Source organism: Lissotriton vulgaris, chromosome 3_2, assembly GCF_964263255.1.
Source record: "Lissotriton vulgaris chromosome 3_2, aLisVul1.2, whole genome shotgun sequence".
Classification (NCBI taxonomy): domain Eukaryota; kingdom Metazoa; phylum Chordata; class Amphibia; order Caudata; family Salamandridae; genus Lissotriton; species Lissotriton vulgaris.
Window position 1 is genome coordinate 192,764,075 of NC_141690.1, and position 15,599 is coordinate 192,779,673.

A 15,599-nucleotide genomic window follows, 5' to 3' on the forward strand; every position below is an offset into this window, starting at 1 on the left:
TCATCGCCTTGAGACCCTCACGGGTGAGTAGCGCGCTTACAAATCCCTGGTTGATTGATTGACTGTTTGATTGATTGCAATAGCATGATAGCTACAAGTCCTCATTTATGCTGATTCATTAGCTATTTGTAAAAGACGTGGCAGACAGACAGCTTACTTCATATTTTGAGCCAACCAGAGCAAAACTCAAGTTGTCTAAGATGTGACTTGTAACCGGAGACGTAATACGTGACACACACCCATCTACAATGTCATGTGTCATGTGGACCTGGAGCTTTATAGAAGGTCCCCCTGAGCGCAGAGTACAATTGCTTGTCAGCAGCAGCAGGTCTGCACGGACACACGGCTGACATTGGTGACAGGGGTGCAGCCCCTGCTTTTCTATGGGAGGCAGAGGTGCACTGTGTGCCAGTACACCACCTTGGAGGTGTTTTGCATTTGTTTCCCTTCTGGCTTCAGAGCGATGTCAAAAAGAAACTCTGTTAGAGCAGTGAAGAACCTTTTTTCGAAACTCTTTTTCATGTTAATAGTTGTCTTGTAGAAATTAAATAATCGCTTTAAAAGACCTTCGCTGCCTTTTACCTTATCACTTTCTTCTTTTACAGTTGTTTGTTTTCTCTCTTGGTTTACAGAATCCGTAGTCTCCCTTATGGGACGAAAAAGATACCTCCCGCAGATTAATGGCTCAAATTACTATTTTAGGACTCAAGCAGAAAGACAAGCAGTCAATTTTGTAATACAAGGTAAACATTTTTATTGTGAAACGTAGTAGGCCGTTGTCAAATAGTTTTGCAATTCACCATAAGTTGATTAGAATGTATTTTACCCAGTTATACCTTCAAATTTCAAGTTTATTGTTTTACTTTTGTTATATAATCCTCTAAAAAATTCAAATAGAAATATACAAAGACACATTTTTCACTGTGAGCAAAATTACATATATTTAAATGTTTTAACCCTTCCTTAATCCACTTATGAGAATACAATTCGTGGAGTTACTTTGAAGTAGTCCTCTTAATCATCAAAAACGATAAGCATGAGAAACGGTATCAGGCATTTGACAAAACTGGCCATACCAAACTCACATAACTGATATCTCAAATACACAAAAAATATGATTTGTCTTAAACGGTGACCTTTCACATCTGTCCGAAAGCATCCATCAGAGTTAAGTCCCCAGTACAGAGGATTATATGAAACATACTCACTCCTCAATTGTAAGAAATTGGGTTACTGGTTGAGGCGGGTGAAACCAAGGGTTTGTGATTAGATGTGTAGCGCAGCCAAAGTGATGTGTCGTTTCTGAGATGCAGAAAGGCTGCTGTGCATGGTCCTGATGCATCGAAGATCCAGTCAATGAGGGCTTGCTAGGCCAAGTCTGGAGTCGAGGATTTGTCATGCAGTCGGGGTGATGCATGGGTTCCGAGGAGCTGCAAGGCTTTGATATGGAGTTTGGCATCCTCGTTGAGGCTGCCGCCGAGGGATGTGAGAGTCTGCGCTTAAGGTGCAGTGCGCAGTGGCAGTTCTGATGCAGCGAGGGCTGTGTTGTGCTGTGGATATTTGCAGTGGTTCTGATACACTCAGGAGCGGCCATCTGTCGGTTCTGCTCTAGATTGCACCGTGCAGCTGATAAGAACCTTGCTGGGTGCACAGAGACTGGCAGAGCTTCTTAGGCCCACTTCCAAGGGTCCAGGACTGGGGAGGCACTACTTGGTCAGGTGGAGTCACAGATGGTAGGGGCCAGATGCAGGAGCAAAGTTGTTGGAGCCTTCTGTCCCTGAGGCTCAAGTCAGGATGCCAGCCAATTGGCCCTGGAGTCACTCTGGAGTTCTTGGTTCAAGAGATGCAGGTCCAGTCCTTCTCACTGAGGCAAAAGGGCAACAGGCTTCAGGTCGTCAGCACAGCAAGACATTAGTCCAGCAGAGCAGCAGTCTGGCAGAGTGGGAGTCGTACATCAGCCTAGCGGCCCCTCTTCCGGGCAGAGTATCCACAGGTTCAATGGCTAAAGTGGTGGTGTCTGAGGTCCAGTATTTATACCCGGTTGTGACTTTAAAGTAGGGTCCAAGCTTCTAGAGTTTTCTCTTTGAAGACCCCAGGCATACTGCCTTCCCTGTCCTGCCTCCAGACTAGCTATAGGGGGTATGCAGCCTTTTGGGTTGAGGCAGGACACAGCTTATTCATGTGTAAGTGGACTGTGCCTAACTTCTCCAGCCCATCCTGCCAGTGATGGCCCATCCATGCACACCTAAGCTCCCTGTTGTGTGTGGCTGTCTAGGAGGACTACACAATGCCCAACTGCCAGCTATACCCAGTCATGTGACCAGAGAGAGGCTACACGCACTAAATAGCTAAGGCAGGAAAATGCCAATTTTCTGAAAGTGGCATTTTCAAAACTGTAATTTAAAATCTGACTTCACCATAAGTTAGGATTTTAAACTAGGATTCCAGAGATGCCAAACATGAATTGGTTACCTATTGCCATTTTGAAATGACACTTATTAAATGTAATAGGGTAACTTCCATCTTAGCCTATCGGAGAGGTAGGCCTTACAGTAGTGAAAAAAGAATTTTGTTTTCACTATCAGGACATGTAAAACTTTAAAGCACATGTCCTACGTTTTAAATACATATCATCCTGCCCTCTGTGCTGTCCAGTGCCTATTCTAGGGGTGACCTGTCTGTATTAAAAAGGAAGGTTTGGGCCTGGTAAAAGGTTGATTTTGCAAGGTAGAAACAGCAGCTTAAACTGCATACATAGGCAATAGTGGCAGGCCTGAGATGTTTAAAGGGCTACTTAAGTTGGGTGGCAGGCCCATTGGTCGTAATTAGTTTACAGATCCTGCGTACATATAGTACCACTTTACTAGGGACATATAAGTAAATTAACTATGCCATCGAGGATGAGCCAATGATACTATGTTTTAAGGAGGGTGTACATGCACTTTAATACTTATTTCTCCATATACTCCACACAGGCAGCTGCGATCCAGCACAGCTAACGGCTTAACACAAACAAAGGTCAAGAGCGAAAGATGGGGGGAAGAGCCTTCTCCCATCTGGCCCCCAAACTTTGGAAAGCTATTCCAGCGGAATGTAGGAAACTAGAGAATGAACTGCAATTTTGGAAGCAAATCAAAACGTGGCTGTTCAAACAACATCTCTGAACTACCTGTACTGTATCAGTAAATAATCTCATAGCGCTGGGAAACCTTAGGGTAGCTATGCGCTCTATAAATCCTTTATAATAATAATACTGGTTAGCAAGTTAGTAAGTGTGCAGAGTCCTTAGGCCAGCAAAAATGAGATCAGCCAAAATGGAGTAGGCAAGCAAAAGGTTTGGGTGAAGACCACCCTAAGGCTGACAGATCTAACATGTATGCTCCCCAGCTGAAAGTGGAGAGAACTACACAACCCCTCTACACACCGTCACTGACCCATTGTGCTCTTGGCCAGAAGAACCTTGATAGACCATCAGCATTGGTGTGGTCTGGCCCAGGATGGTGTTCCACCGTAAGGTCTGTTCCCTGTAGGGAGATGGATCACCTCAACAGTTTGACATTTTCACCCCTCAATTGCATGAGCCATCTTAGAGGCCTTTGGTCTCTCTGAACACGGAAGTTAGTTCCAAACAGGTATGGTCTCAGCTTCTTCAGTGCCCAGACCACATGTAAAGGCCTCCCTTTCAATTGCATTTCACCTATGTTCCCATGGAAGTAACCTCCTGCCAATGAAGGCTATCAGTTGGTCTAGGCCCACCTTATACAACTGTGACAAGATAGCCCCTATGGTATGCTCTGAAGCATCTGTCTGCACTATAAACTCTTTGGAGAATTCAGGAGTCTTGAATACGGGTGCTGTGTGCATGGCCACTTTGAGGGTATCTAATGCTTTCTGGGAGGGCTCTGTCCAGATCATTTTTCTTGGCTGTTTCTTTGAAGTCAGCTCAGTTGAGCGCTATAAATTGTGCCATACCCCTTAGCAAATCCATTGTTTCCTGTGAAGCCTAGGAAGGCCTTCACCGCAGTCTGTGATTTAGGATCAGATCAGAAAAGTTACAATCTGGAGGGGATGCACCTTGCCCCCACCCACCATGTGGTCACTATGGAACCCTGTCCGATCTGGCACTTACTGGCCTTGATAGTCAGACCAACTTGATGTAGGGCAGAAGAACCTCCTGGAGGTGGCACCTGTGTTCCACTCAGCTGGCGCTGTAGACAGCTATGTCGTCCTGGTTGGCAGCGCAGAATGTCTCCTTCCTAGCTATGATCCTGTTGACCAACCTCTGAAAGGTGGCAAGGGCATTCTTCAACCAAAAGGGCATCACACAAAACTGAAAGTGACCCTTCGCTTTGAGAATGCAGAGCTCTCTTTTGCCCCTCAGTCAGAGCAATCTGCCAGTACCCTGATATGTGATTCAAGGTACTGAGGAACTTGGCTTCGCCCAGCCTGTCTATGAGCTCATCAGCTCGGATGACGGGGTGCACGTCTGTCTTCATGATGGAATTGAGTCCCCTGTAGTCCACACAGAACCTAAATTCTGGAGTGCTTCCCGGTGAGGAAGCCTTGTGTATCAGCACCACAGGGCCAGGCAAGGGACTGTTGGAGGGCTCCGGCACCCTTAATGCCAGCATCTTGGAGTCCTCCTCATTGATACTAATCCTCACCTTGTCTGACAACGTCTAAATCTTATTTTTAATTGGTGGACTGTCTCCAATGTCAATTTCGTAGATGCACAGGTGTGTGAGTCCAGGGGTAAGGAAGAACAGAGATTAGAACTTCCCCAAGAACTGGCGTCAGTCCCTCTGCCGTTCTGGGGTCAGAGTAGGGGAGAGGTTAACACCCTCGCTCACCCACTGTGCTCTTGGGCAGACAGGAGGCCAGGGAGAAGCTTGCTCTCCTCTTCCACTACATCTGTCACCAGGAGCATGCTTACTTTATGCCTCTCAAAATGTGGTTTTAGGCTGATCACATGGAGCACCGTTAAGGGGTTTCAAGGGGTCTTAAGATGCACTAGGTAGGTGGACTCCGCCTTCCGTTCCTTCAGCACATATGGGGTTGTTCAACAATCCTGAAGAGCCCTGGGTTCCACAGGCTCCATGACACATTTTCTGACCAGGTTGAAACTACAAGAATGGCCTTCTGGTCATACCATAGTTTTATAAGTTCTTGACAAGCCTGAAGATTGCTTTTGTTTTTTTTCTAGAAGTGGTGCATCTGGTTGCGGAGAAGTCAGCATGTAGCTGACCACATCATGTGGGGTTTTCCTGGGAGCTTGTTCCCACCCCTCTCTAACAAGGCTAAGAGATCCCATAACAGGATGGCCATAGAGGGGTTCAAAGGAACTAACCACAACTCTCTTCTGTGGCACCTCTCTGTAATGACTTCCCACTTATGCCACATGGGCTCAGGTAGGCTCATTATCATGCCCTTTAGGTTGTTATTGAATTTCTCCACAAGACCATTTATTCTGGAGTGGGGAACTTAGAAGTCACCACACTTATCCCAAGTGGACTTCATGTATGCTGACATGAAGTTAGTGCCTCTGTCTGACAACTACCTCTGTAGGGAAGCTCACATGGGTGAAATCCCCAGCAGGGCCCTGACCATCACAGATGAAGTTACCGACCTCAGAGGGCTGGCCTCTGGGTAGCGAGTGGCATGGTCCACCAAGACCAGCATGAACTTGATGCCTATGGCTATCTTGGGGTCAAGGGTTCCAATTATGTCGATGCCTACCCTCTCAAAGGGAGTGCCAGTGACAGGCAGTGGGGGCAAGGGAGCCTTGAGCGTTTTTGCTGACTTCACACTTGCCTGGCATGTGGGACAGGACTTACAGAATGAGTCTGACACCGTCTTCATCTGGGGCCAATAAAAATGGGCAACAAGCCTTGCATAGATCTTGTCTTGCCCAGATGTCCTGCCAGGGGAACCTTGATTCAAACTCAGAAGGAAGGCCCTGTAACACGGGGGGACTACCAGCACCCGGGCTGCCCCAGGTCCAGGAACCTCAGGCTCACTATAAAGGACATTGTTCTCCCAATAGATAAGGTGATCTCAGAGGTATCACCTGCTGCCTGGGCCTCAGCTTGCCGCCTCAAGCCCTAAAGAGTGGGGCACTTGGCGATTCGCAGAATTTCTCCCTAGTAGGCCCACCCTCAGCTTGTCAACCAGCAAGCTCAGGCAGGTCACCAAGGGCAGATAGCTTGCTCTAGGTTGTTGCCTAACAGACAATCTACAGGTATATCAGGGCTCACATCTACTTTTAGAGATTAACCCCTTCGATCCTCATGACGAGCTCAGCTCGTCATGAGGCACGGTTGAGCTGTGCTGATGACGAGCTGAGCTCGTCATGAACAATGGGATTTACTGATAGCTCAGCACAGGAGGGGAATACCATCAGCATAAATGGTGTTAAAAACCCCCTCTCACTCAAAGATAACCAGAGCCACCAGTAGGTGACTGTCACATTTGTCTGCGACTTTGATTTGGTGGAATGTGTTAGGGAGGACAGGCTCTGAGGAAACCAGTTGACACCACACAGTAGTCATGTTGTCTCCTGTGCCTCTCAGAGCCTCCACCTCTTGTCCATTGATAGTGAGCCACTGTAGGAAAATGCCCTTTTTGACATGGTCACCCCTACTTTTTGCCCACTGGTACTGATGTTATTTACTGGATGTGCATTCCCTGCAGAACAGACCCTAATGCCAGTGCTCTTTCCCTAAAACTGCACATGTGTTCATCTGTAACCCAATTAGCAAATACATTAGCATCCTTGTAAGTGCCTGGTAAATGGTTACTGTAGTCCCCAGGGCATGGGTACTAAAGTGGGTGCCTATGGGCTGTAGCATGTAGTATGCCAACCAAAGGGACCCCCACAAAAAAACTACAAGGAGACTGCCACTTCAAGATGTGTCAAAGGGTGCAAGCCCCTCTGAAAACAAGACATTGCACACTCCCTGTGTGCAATGCCCAAATACACTGTATGTCTTATATGAAAGTTACCCCTACAGCAGGCCATAGAGACCTTAGGCAGGGTGCATTATAACACATGTGAAGGCCTATTTGCACGAGCATATATAGGCCCCTGTGATGCCTAGTTCCATTATTAGGACCCGCAAGTCATTAGGCAGCCATGTTAAAGATATGTACTGGGCACTGGACATTATGAGCTACCCTGCTACATAATGGCTAAACTAAAAATAATGGTGTTTGGTATCAAACACCTTGTCTCAATAAATCTATACTGATGTCAGTATTGGATATATTGGTACATGCACCCACAGGGCACCTTAGAGGTGCTCCCTGAAGACCTACTAGTCCTCTAGTGTGCTGGCTTTATGGTATTGTCCAGTCTGCCACCACAGACAAGTTTCTAACCCCTTATGGATAGCCCACACTCTCAGAGGTGAGAAACAATGCCTGCTCTGGAGGAAGGTGTACACACTCTCTCCAGCAGGATGGCTAGTAAAATCAGCATAGAGGCTTCAAACACTCTTCCACCTTGCATATATGACCACAGCTTTACCCCAGACCCGGGGACACCATTCCCTGCCCTGAGGCCCATTTGGCTCCAGAGCATGGGGAAATTAGTTAGTCAGAAGGCGTGTCACACTGTCAAGCTAGGCACAACCCTAAGGAGGGCTGCTTGTACCACAACAGTCACAAAGAGCGATTCTTACTGAACAGCCTCCCCAAACCATTGGAGGGCTGTTCTCCCCTTCAATAACCAAGCAGCATCTCCCTTGGGGTGGAGGAACCACCCCCCTGCATCTGCAGACACCGACCGTATCGACCCGGTATTTCATCTTGCTGACCATTGGGCCCCAGAGAATCAACTCACCAGGAAGAGGCTGTTGTGAGTCCCGGGTAACTTTCACCAAGTCGCAAGACACTGACCCCTCCAGGAGCCTCTCAGCACCAATACCCTACCTACCGGAGCCCTTGCATCTACCAAGGCTTGTTGTGTGTGCAGTCCGGACACAAGCAACACCGACCTCCCATTGAGGGGCTTCAGGATCCTTGAGGTCTTCATCTGAAGTGGCCCTGCTGCCTTATTTTCTCTCCCTCTCTAGGTCACTAAAGCCATGTGAGAGCCTCTAACTACAGCGAGCCACTGTGCAAAACACCTCTACCTTGGGCCCACCAGCCTGAGTTCACGTAAACAAATTGAGTCCCTGTGCTCTAGAGACCCTCAAGAGCTGAGCCCCCCTTTTGGTTCTGCTGGACTTGTCTTCAAGTCCCCACTTGCATCCTTTCTTTTGTAGGCACTTCTTCCATAGATTTTATTGCGTAGTGACTGAGGCTACCAACGCAACCAGCATCTCTGCACCCGGACTCACTAGGGCAGGTAAAATGAACTGCTGGTTTTTTTGGGACCTTGGCCCCTATGCACTTTAAGTCGTAGAAGGCACCCTCCAAAAACATTTTTAATTATATCTATGCAGTATATGTTTCTCCCATAGGATAACATTACCTCGTTCAAGGCTCCTGAAAACCGTTATTGAACTGTATTTTACTATTTCTACAAAAATCTATATCTCTAAAAGTACTTGCCTGATTCTAATCATCTTGGTGTCTAAAATAATACACTAATCTTTGTTAGTTTTCTAAATTGTTCTCGGGTTTCCTTCTTGAGTGTATGGCGCATTTATAGACTCTGTGTGTAAAGCAGATGCTTAGCACTACCCTCTGATAAACCTAAGCTGCTCGACCACACTACCACACATAGAGCATTTGGGATTATTAATTTAAACCTTGGAAACCAATAAGGGTTGTCTATACTTTTTGCATGGTGTCCTTACATTAGCACTAATAAAGAGTGGCCAAGTCCCTAAGGCGACTTGGACACGAGCGTTAACAGCTTTATTGACCTTATGTCAACAATTTAAATGAACTGTATTTGACCAGTTTATTAAATTTTTGCTCATGAGTGTATTTATTTTTACTCTTACTTTACCTTAATGCTTTTTGTGTATGTTTGCAACAAAATTACATATCACATTTCAAATCAAGCAAAATCTTTAAAAAAAATGCGTTTTCAAACAATTATGAGCATGAAACATATGCATTAAATTCAATGAAATGAAGGTGTGATGAAGCCCAATCCATATCGGGACGACGGACCCTTTGTCAGGGGCACAACCTGCAGAATGTTTAAGCAACTTTCAAAATGAGTGATGCTCACACCACCTAATACCTTAAAAAGTGAGCTAAAGAACGATGATGGATGCAACCCAGATCTGTGACTGGGGGTGAGTGTCTGAAACGTTTCAGTGCTCTGTCCATCATCTCCTTGTGTTTGCTTTGTTCACCCTAAATTGGTAGGGTATGCCCAGACGTGGGTCCCTTGCTCACTTTGCCACTGGATTCAAACTAGCCTGGCTGAAGAGGGCTGTTAGTCCAAAACCAGTCCCAGGATGCTTGTTTCCGGTCCAGGGAAGACATGGCTTGGCAGTTCGGGCTGGACTGTTACCATGAGGCACAGGATCAAGACTGATTTGCATATACCTATGTCTGAACTGTGGTGGCAAAGTGAGCTATAGAACGATGATGGATTCAACTCAGATCTGTGACTGGGGGTGAGTGTCTGAAAAGTATCTTTGCTCCGTCCATCATCTCCTTGTGTTTGCTTTGTTTGTCCTTAGTTGGCAGGGTATGCCCAGATGTGGGTCCTTTACTCCCTTTGCCACTGGATTCAAGCTAGCCTGGCTGAAGAGGGCTGTTAGCCTGAAACCGGTTCCAGGATGCTTGTTTCCGGTCCCGGGAAGAAATGGCTTGGCAGTTCAGGCTGGACTGTTCCCATAGGCACAGGGTCAAGACTAATTTGCATATAGCTATGTTTGAACTGGGGTGGCAAAATGAGCTAAAGAATGATGATGGATTCAACCCAGATCTGTGCCTGGGGGTGAGTGCCTGAAATGTTTCAGTGCTCCGTCCATCAACTCCTTGTGTTTGCTTTGTTCGCCTTAAGTTCGCAGGGTATGCCCAGAAGTCGGTCACTTGCTCACTTTGCCACTGGATTCAAGCTAGCCTGGCTGAAGAGAGCTGTTAGCCCAAAACTGGTCCCAGGATGCTTGTTTCCGGTCGGTGACTGGGGGTGAGTGTCTGAAAAGTTTCAGTGCTCCGTCCATCATCTCCTTGTGTTTGCTTTGTTTGCCCAAAGTTGGCAGGGTATGCCCAGACATGGGTCCCTTGCTCACTTTGCACCTGGATTCAAGGTAGCCTGGCTGAAGAGAGCTGATAGCCCCAAACCGGTCCCAGGATGCTTGTTTCCGGTCCAGGGAAGACATGGCTTGGCAGTTCAGGTTGGACTGTTCCCATGAGGCACAGGGTCAAGGCTGAGTTGCATATAGCTATGTCTGAACTGGGGTGGCAAAGTGAGCTGAAGAACGATGATGGATTCAACCTAGATCTGTAACTGGGGGTGAGTGTCTGACACGTTTCAGTGCTCCGTCCATCATCTCCTTGTGTTTCCTTCCCAAAGGACCCCATAGAAACCACTTGGATCAAGAACGGTTGGAGAGTCACCCCATCAGTGGATATCCAGGAAACCCGGATACCTACACCAGGGCGCCCGGGTGCATAGGGGTTAAGTGGTGTCAGAACCATCCGTTGATGCCAATGGAGGATCGTGGAGGATCAGCAGCTACAAAGTCTTGTGGACCAGGCCGGTGGAACCAGGACGTGGAATCCAGATGAGAGGAACCTGAAAGCAGAGAAGACAGAGTCCAAACTACCCAGAAATGACCAGGAGGCACAGGAGCGCAATGCCAGCCCTAGTCGGAGGTTCTTGCTTTAGCACAGTGAAGTTGAAGCTGCAGCTGTGGAGACAAGGTGAAGATACAGGAGCCATCTACAAGCTGTCCTACACCTGTTAAAAAGTGCAGGAAGGTCAGTGGTCGGCAGGACCGCCAACAAGCCCTGGCAAACGCAAACAATGGTTTTCAGGAGATGAGCTGGTGCAGACTAGCAAGGTTTGTGGGATTAACCCAGCAAGGGTAAGTCAGAGCCGATCCTCAGCACGCAGGAGAGCCAGCAGGAATCGATGGAGCCTCCTCGAGGACCCTCTGGCAGCAGGCCTTGGTAGTCGCAGGGATGTTTCAGCAGCACACAGAAGATGAAGGCCCACAATGCAGTGGATGCAGGCAGGACGTCATTCTGAGAGCTGTGCAACGCTGGAGGCTGGGCTTCTTGAAGCTTGAAGATCTTTCATGAAGAGAGCCAACAAGCCTTCGCAACGGCAAACAGATGCAGTGCATAGGGAGGTGGATCATGTCAGCTGGAGAGGGATTACATTCACTCAAGGTACAAGGAAGCCTCGCCAGGTCTCTGGAGATCCTACAACCCACCAGGCGGGTTGCAGAGCCGTGTGATTTCCATGGGACTCAATACACACAGGACCCTGATGGAACAACAGGATCAGAAAACAGGTCGTCGACCCAGAGGTGCTTGCCGATGCAGAGTAGGGACTCCTTCACTCCAAGTAAGATTCCTTCATGCTTGGATGCAGGCAGGGTCCTTGGTGACTCGGAGGATACATGACCACAGAGTTGCAGAACTTGGAGAAGCACAGGGAAGAAGATGCAACCGGCATCTTCCCACTGGGAGCAGTCTTGCCTTGGGTCCTGGCTTGAATAACAGCAGGGCTCCAGTGTCCACCAGCAGAAGAGTCTTTAAACAGTCTTCAGACCACAGGCAGTTGGATCTTGAAGTTGTTGTCCCGACGAATCTAAGGACCACCCTAGGGGAACCCTTAAGTTACCATAGAAAGTGAAAAGACATCTTCTGTAGTGACCCACCTATCAGGGTGGGAGGGGGTAAGGGACACTACTCAGCTGGCTTAGCCAGTAAGATGCTCCCAGGGGCCAAGTGTCAACATGGTAGAATCAAGTGGCCACCTATGGAGGAGTTGGACAGGGAGTGGACACTTCCCTGTCTTTTGAGTAGTTTCACCCCAGAGTGGGAGCCAAGGGCTCCTGAACTGGGCAAAACTGTATTATGCAAGGGGGCACCAAATGTGCCCTTCAATGCAGTCTGGTGGCACTCGGAAGCACCCCCAGCCTATCTAATTCTACAGGAGATCTGGACACACTTCTCCTTCCCAAGAAATCCTTTGGTCTGCTTGTCCTGCCTGAGTTAGGCTCAACAGCAAGGGGCAGAACACTGTCTAGGGCCGGTGTCATCATGGACTGGCACTTAGAACCTGTAAGGCAACACAGGGGGGCTTTGGGGGGTCCTCAAAGGAGCCCCTCAGTACATGGTATCATGCAGAAAACACTGGGATCATTGCATGATTCTAGCATGTTCGATACCAAAAATGACCAGGTCTCTAAGCAGCCATTATGTAGTTGGACATCTCGACTTGCCAGTGTTCCCTACATACCTTATAATGGCCGCCCCACACTTGCAAAGCCCAGAGAATGGAGTCCGGGGTTTTGTAATGGTACCTCTCTTCATGCAGGGGCACTGCCAAAGTGACCGCCGAAGACACCAATCTGTAGCTCCGGATCTAGAGTCTGCAGAGAAACTCTGATCTTGGCTCGGACTCCCGACGATGAGCTCCATTCCCACGGAGGTGAAACGGCCAGGGAGCTCCTCAAGATGGTGACCGCTGCCAGCCTGAAGGTTGAAGACTCCCGATGGAGGAGGCGGTGATCAAGCAGCCGATGTGTTGAGGGGCCCCGCCGCCCAGGCGGGTGGGGTTCGCGCGGACCTGCAACGAGGTCCCATCCTGCCAGCAGCGATGATCTGGGGGCTGCAAAGCTTCCACCAGGGGCGGATTGACGGCACGCGCCACACCAGTTAGCTCATAAAGTGCACTGCAGACACACTGCCTCATTTGACAGCTGGGAGGAACACAGGCAGGGCAGTGTAAGAGTGGGAGATCCGCCCGGGCGCCATCATAGGGCGGCTCTTGCTGACTGACTCCTCCGGAGCTCAACGCCTGACCTTAAGATGGCAGATGAGGCAAGGACAGGCCTCGCCAGATAAGGGGTGCTGGTCACGAGAACCCTCCTCCCTAGCTGCATCAGGGAGGAACCTAAGCAGAGAAAGACACCGGCCGCGAGGTATTGCACTGGCGCAGACATCGTCTTTTCTGGATGAACTAAGGCTGGACACCAAGAAAAGTGCACGAACATACAGCAATGGGCCCCCAGACTCCCTGACCATTAAGCACGACTTGTCGGCTGGTTTTGATCGCATGCACCCTTTTCAGAGTCAGGGTCAGCTTCCAAGATGGCGACGGTGGCGTGATCAAGCCTCCTACTGTGTTATTTACTATTTGCGCAGCTTCAAGACAGGGGCAGACCCGGGGCTGCACGACCGACGCAAAGATGAAACACACCCTGGTCCCCCTGGAGATGGGACACGAGTGTGGCGGCCAGCAGTGACTTATCTCTGAGGAGGCCGGACCCCTAGACGGAGGGTACCTATGCTCCCTGGGGGGCAAGGTTGACTGACGGGGTGAACCCCTACCACAATTGCCCACTATTAGCATTCTACATTGAAGGCAGCAAAGAAGTAAAAGGCATTCCAGGTGCTTAACGCCCCCAAGAGAGCATAGGGGGGTAGTGCGAGGCCGGCCTTTATGCCGCCAAAGAAGACCTTTAACAAAATTTCGAATAAAGTCTCCGGCTTCTTTACGCCAGCGAATAAGCGCCTGCTGTCGGAACGTGACGACTCTACAGAAACAACCTCAAGGCATCATTACAAGATTTTAAAGCGGAACTTCGTATGTAACTTGGTCAGGAAATAAAGGCCTACATTGAACAACTAAAATCCGATCAAAATACTCGAATGGCCACACTCAAACAAGATGTGGACTCTGTGGGCAACAGAGTTGTGGACTTGGAAACACAGACCCAGGATATTGACCAACAAACCTCAGTAACACAGGATAAATTGCGCAACCTCCAGGAACAATTATACCACACCCAATTAAAATCCAAAGACCTCAAAAACAGGGAGCGGAGAGAGAATGTGCGAATCCGAAATCTGGAGGAAGGAGCAGAAGAGATACGATCTTGAAGCTTTCCTCGATGGTCTCTTTGAAGAGGTTTTAAGCCCACAAACTCTCCTGATCAAGTTGGAGCGGGAGCACAGTGTGGGCGGCCCAGCCACTGGAGAAAGGAGACAGACACAGGATGTATTTGCCAAATTCCACTCATACAAGGTGAAAGAAGTGGTTCTACAAGCGGCTCGAAGGAAAAGTGATATCACATTCCAAGGTCATACATGCAGTATTTACCGTACTTGGCACCCACCACCCTTGCAAGGCAGCAGCAGTTTCGACCCAGCACAGCAAAACTGCGCGATGGCTACGTCTGATACCGTTGGGTATATCTGTTTGGTTTGAGTTTCGAATATAACAATAAACAACAACATATTACTGAGCTACTGGAGGGTTTGGTCTTGCTGGGCCTCCCCTCAGCTGCGCCTGAGACCCCAGAGGGACTGCCCAAGGAGAATGATCGACAAGGCCTGAGTACATCCCACAAGCTCTAGACGGGGTCACAAATGATGACAAGGCCATGGGACTAAACGCGATGGTTCCGCATTGGTCGCAGAACTGCACCATCTTTAGAGGGGAACAGCTACGTCTCGCTGGGTGACTACTGAGGACTGCGACCGGCTGATGGATCCCGAAATACGGACAGGCTACGACCACTTTGCAACGTCGACCCACCCTAGTAGGCGGTCATTGATTACCTTGGGCTCTCGAGATGGGCGCGGATGGGGACTACGGCTGCTCCATCCATGAACACGCCAAGCCGGAGATTTGTCATCGATCTGGCATATGTTCTTGGTGGTAATGTTGAGATTTGGGGTTTTTGTTCCATGTTTTTTGGGTTGGGGGGTTTGGGAGTGGCGGCGGCTCCACTTAGGTTTCCAACACAGACACATCTTGGAACGGATGCACTCAGCAACCTGGGCCATGGGGGTATGAGAGTAGGGGAGGACACAACACTGTACAGATGGTACTCTCAATATGGGGCTTAATTCGCCCCAAAAGCGGCAAAATGTCTGGAAATACCTCACGGACCACCACTTCGATATTGTGGCTCTTCAAGAGACACACCTACAGACGGCCAAGGAATCGAGGATTAGACACAAACAACATCCTCTTTTATATAGGTCTCCTGCACATACCAAATACCGCTGGGTCGCTCTCCATTTTTCATAGTTCGACAAAGCTCTAGACATTGGCCATCCAGTCAGAGAAGGAGGGTGGGATGGTTATTGTCAAGTGCTCTCAGATTGGTAAACTGTGCACCTTTATTACAGCTTACGCACCCAATGTTGGTCAAACAGGCTTTTTAACCACACTATTAGATAAAGTGGGGGATTTTGCAGAGGATCCAACAATCCTTCTGGGGGACTTTATTCTTACCTGGCAAGCAGACTTATATAGCATCCAATCTCACAGATCGGAAACTAGCTCCTACTCCACAGTCATTAAGCAAAGGATGCACAATTTGGGTCTTAGAGATGCCTGGCGTAACCTATACCCCAGACTAGAGACTACGGGCCCGATTCACAGAATGAATTTAAGACTAAATCCTGAACTTACTACTATTTGGTTATCACAGAATGCACTT

General features: G+C 48.6%; 1 protein-coding gene across 1 annotated transcript in view; it reads left to right on the top strand.

The window, feature by feature from the left end:
* POLN (DNA polymerase nu) overlaps positions 1-15,599 on the top strand; it is a 2,377,116-nt gene that overhangs the window by 1,816,162 nt on the left and 545,355 nt on the right. The window contains exon 24 of the mRNA XM_086964459.1: positions 633-743. Within this exon, the coding sequence (XP_086820585.1) occupies positions 633-743 (111 nt within the window). The remainder of the gene's footprint in view (positions 1-632; positions 744-15,599) is intronic.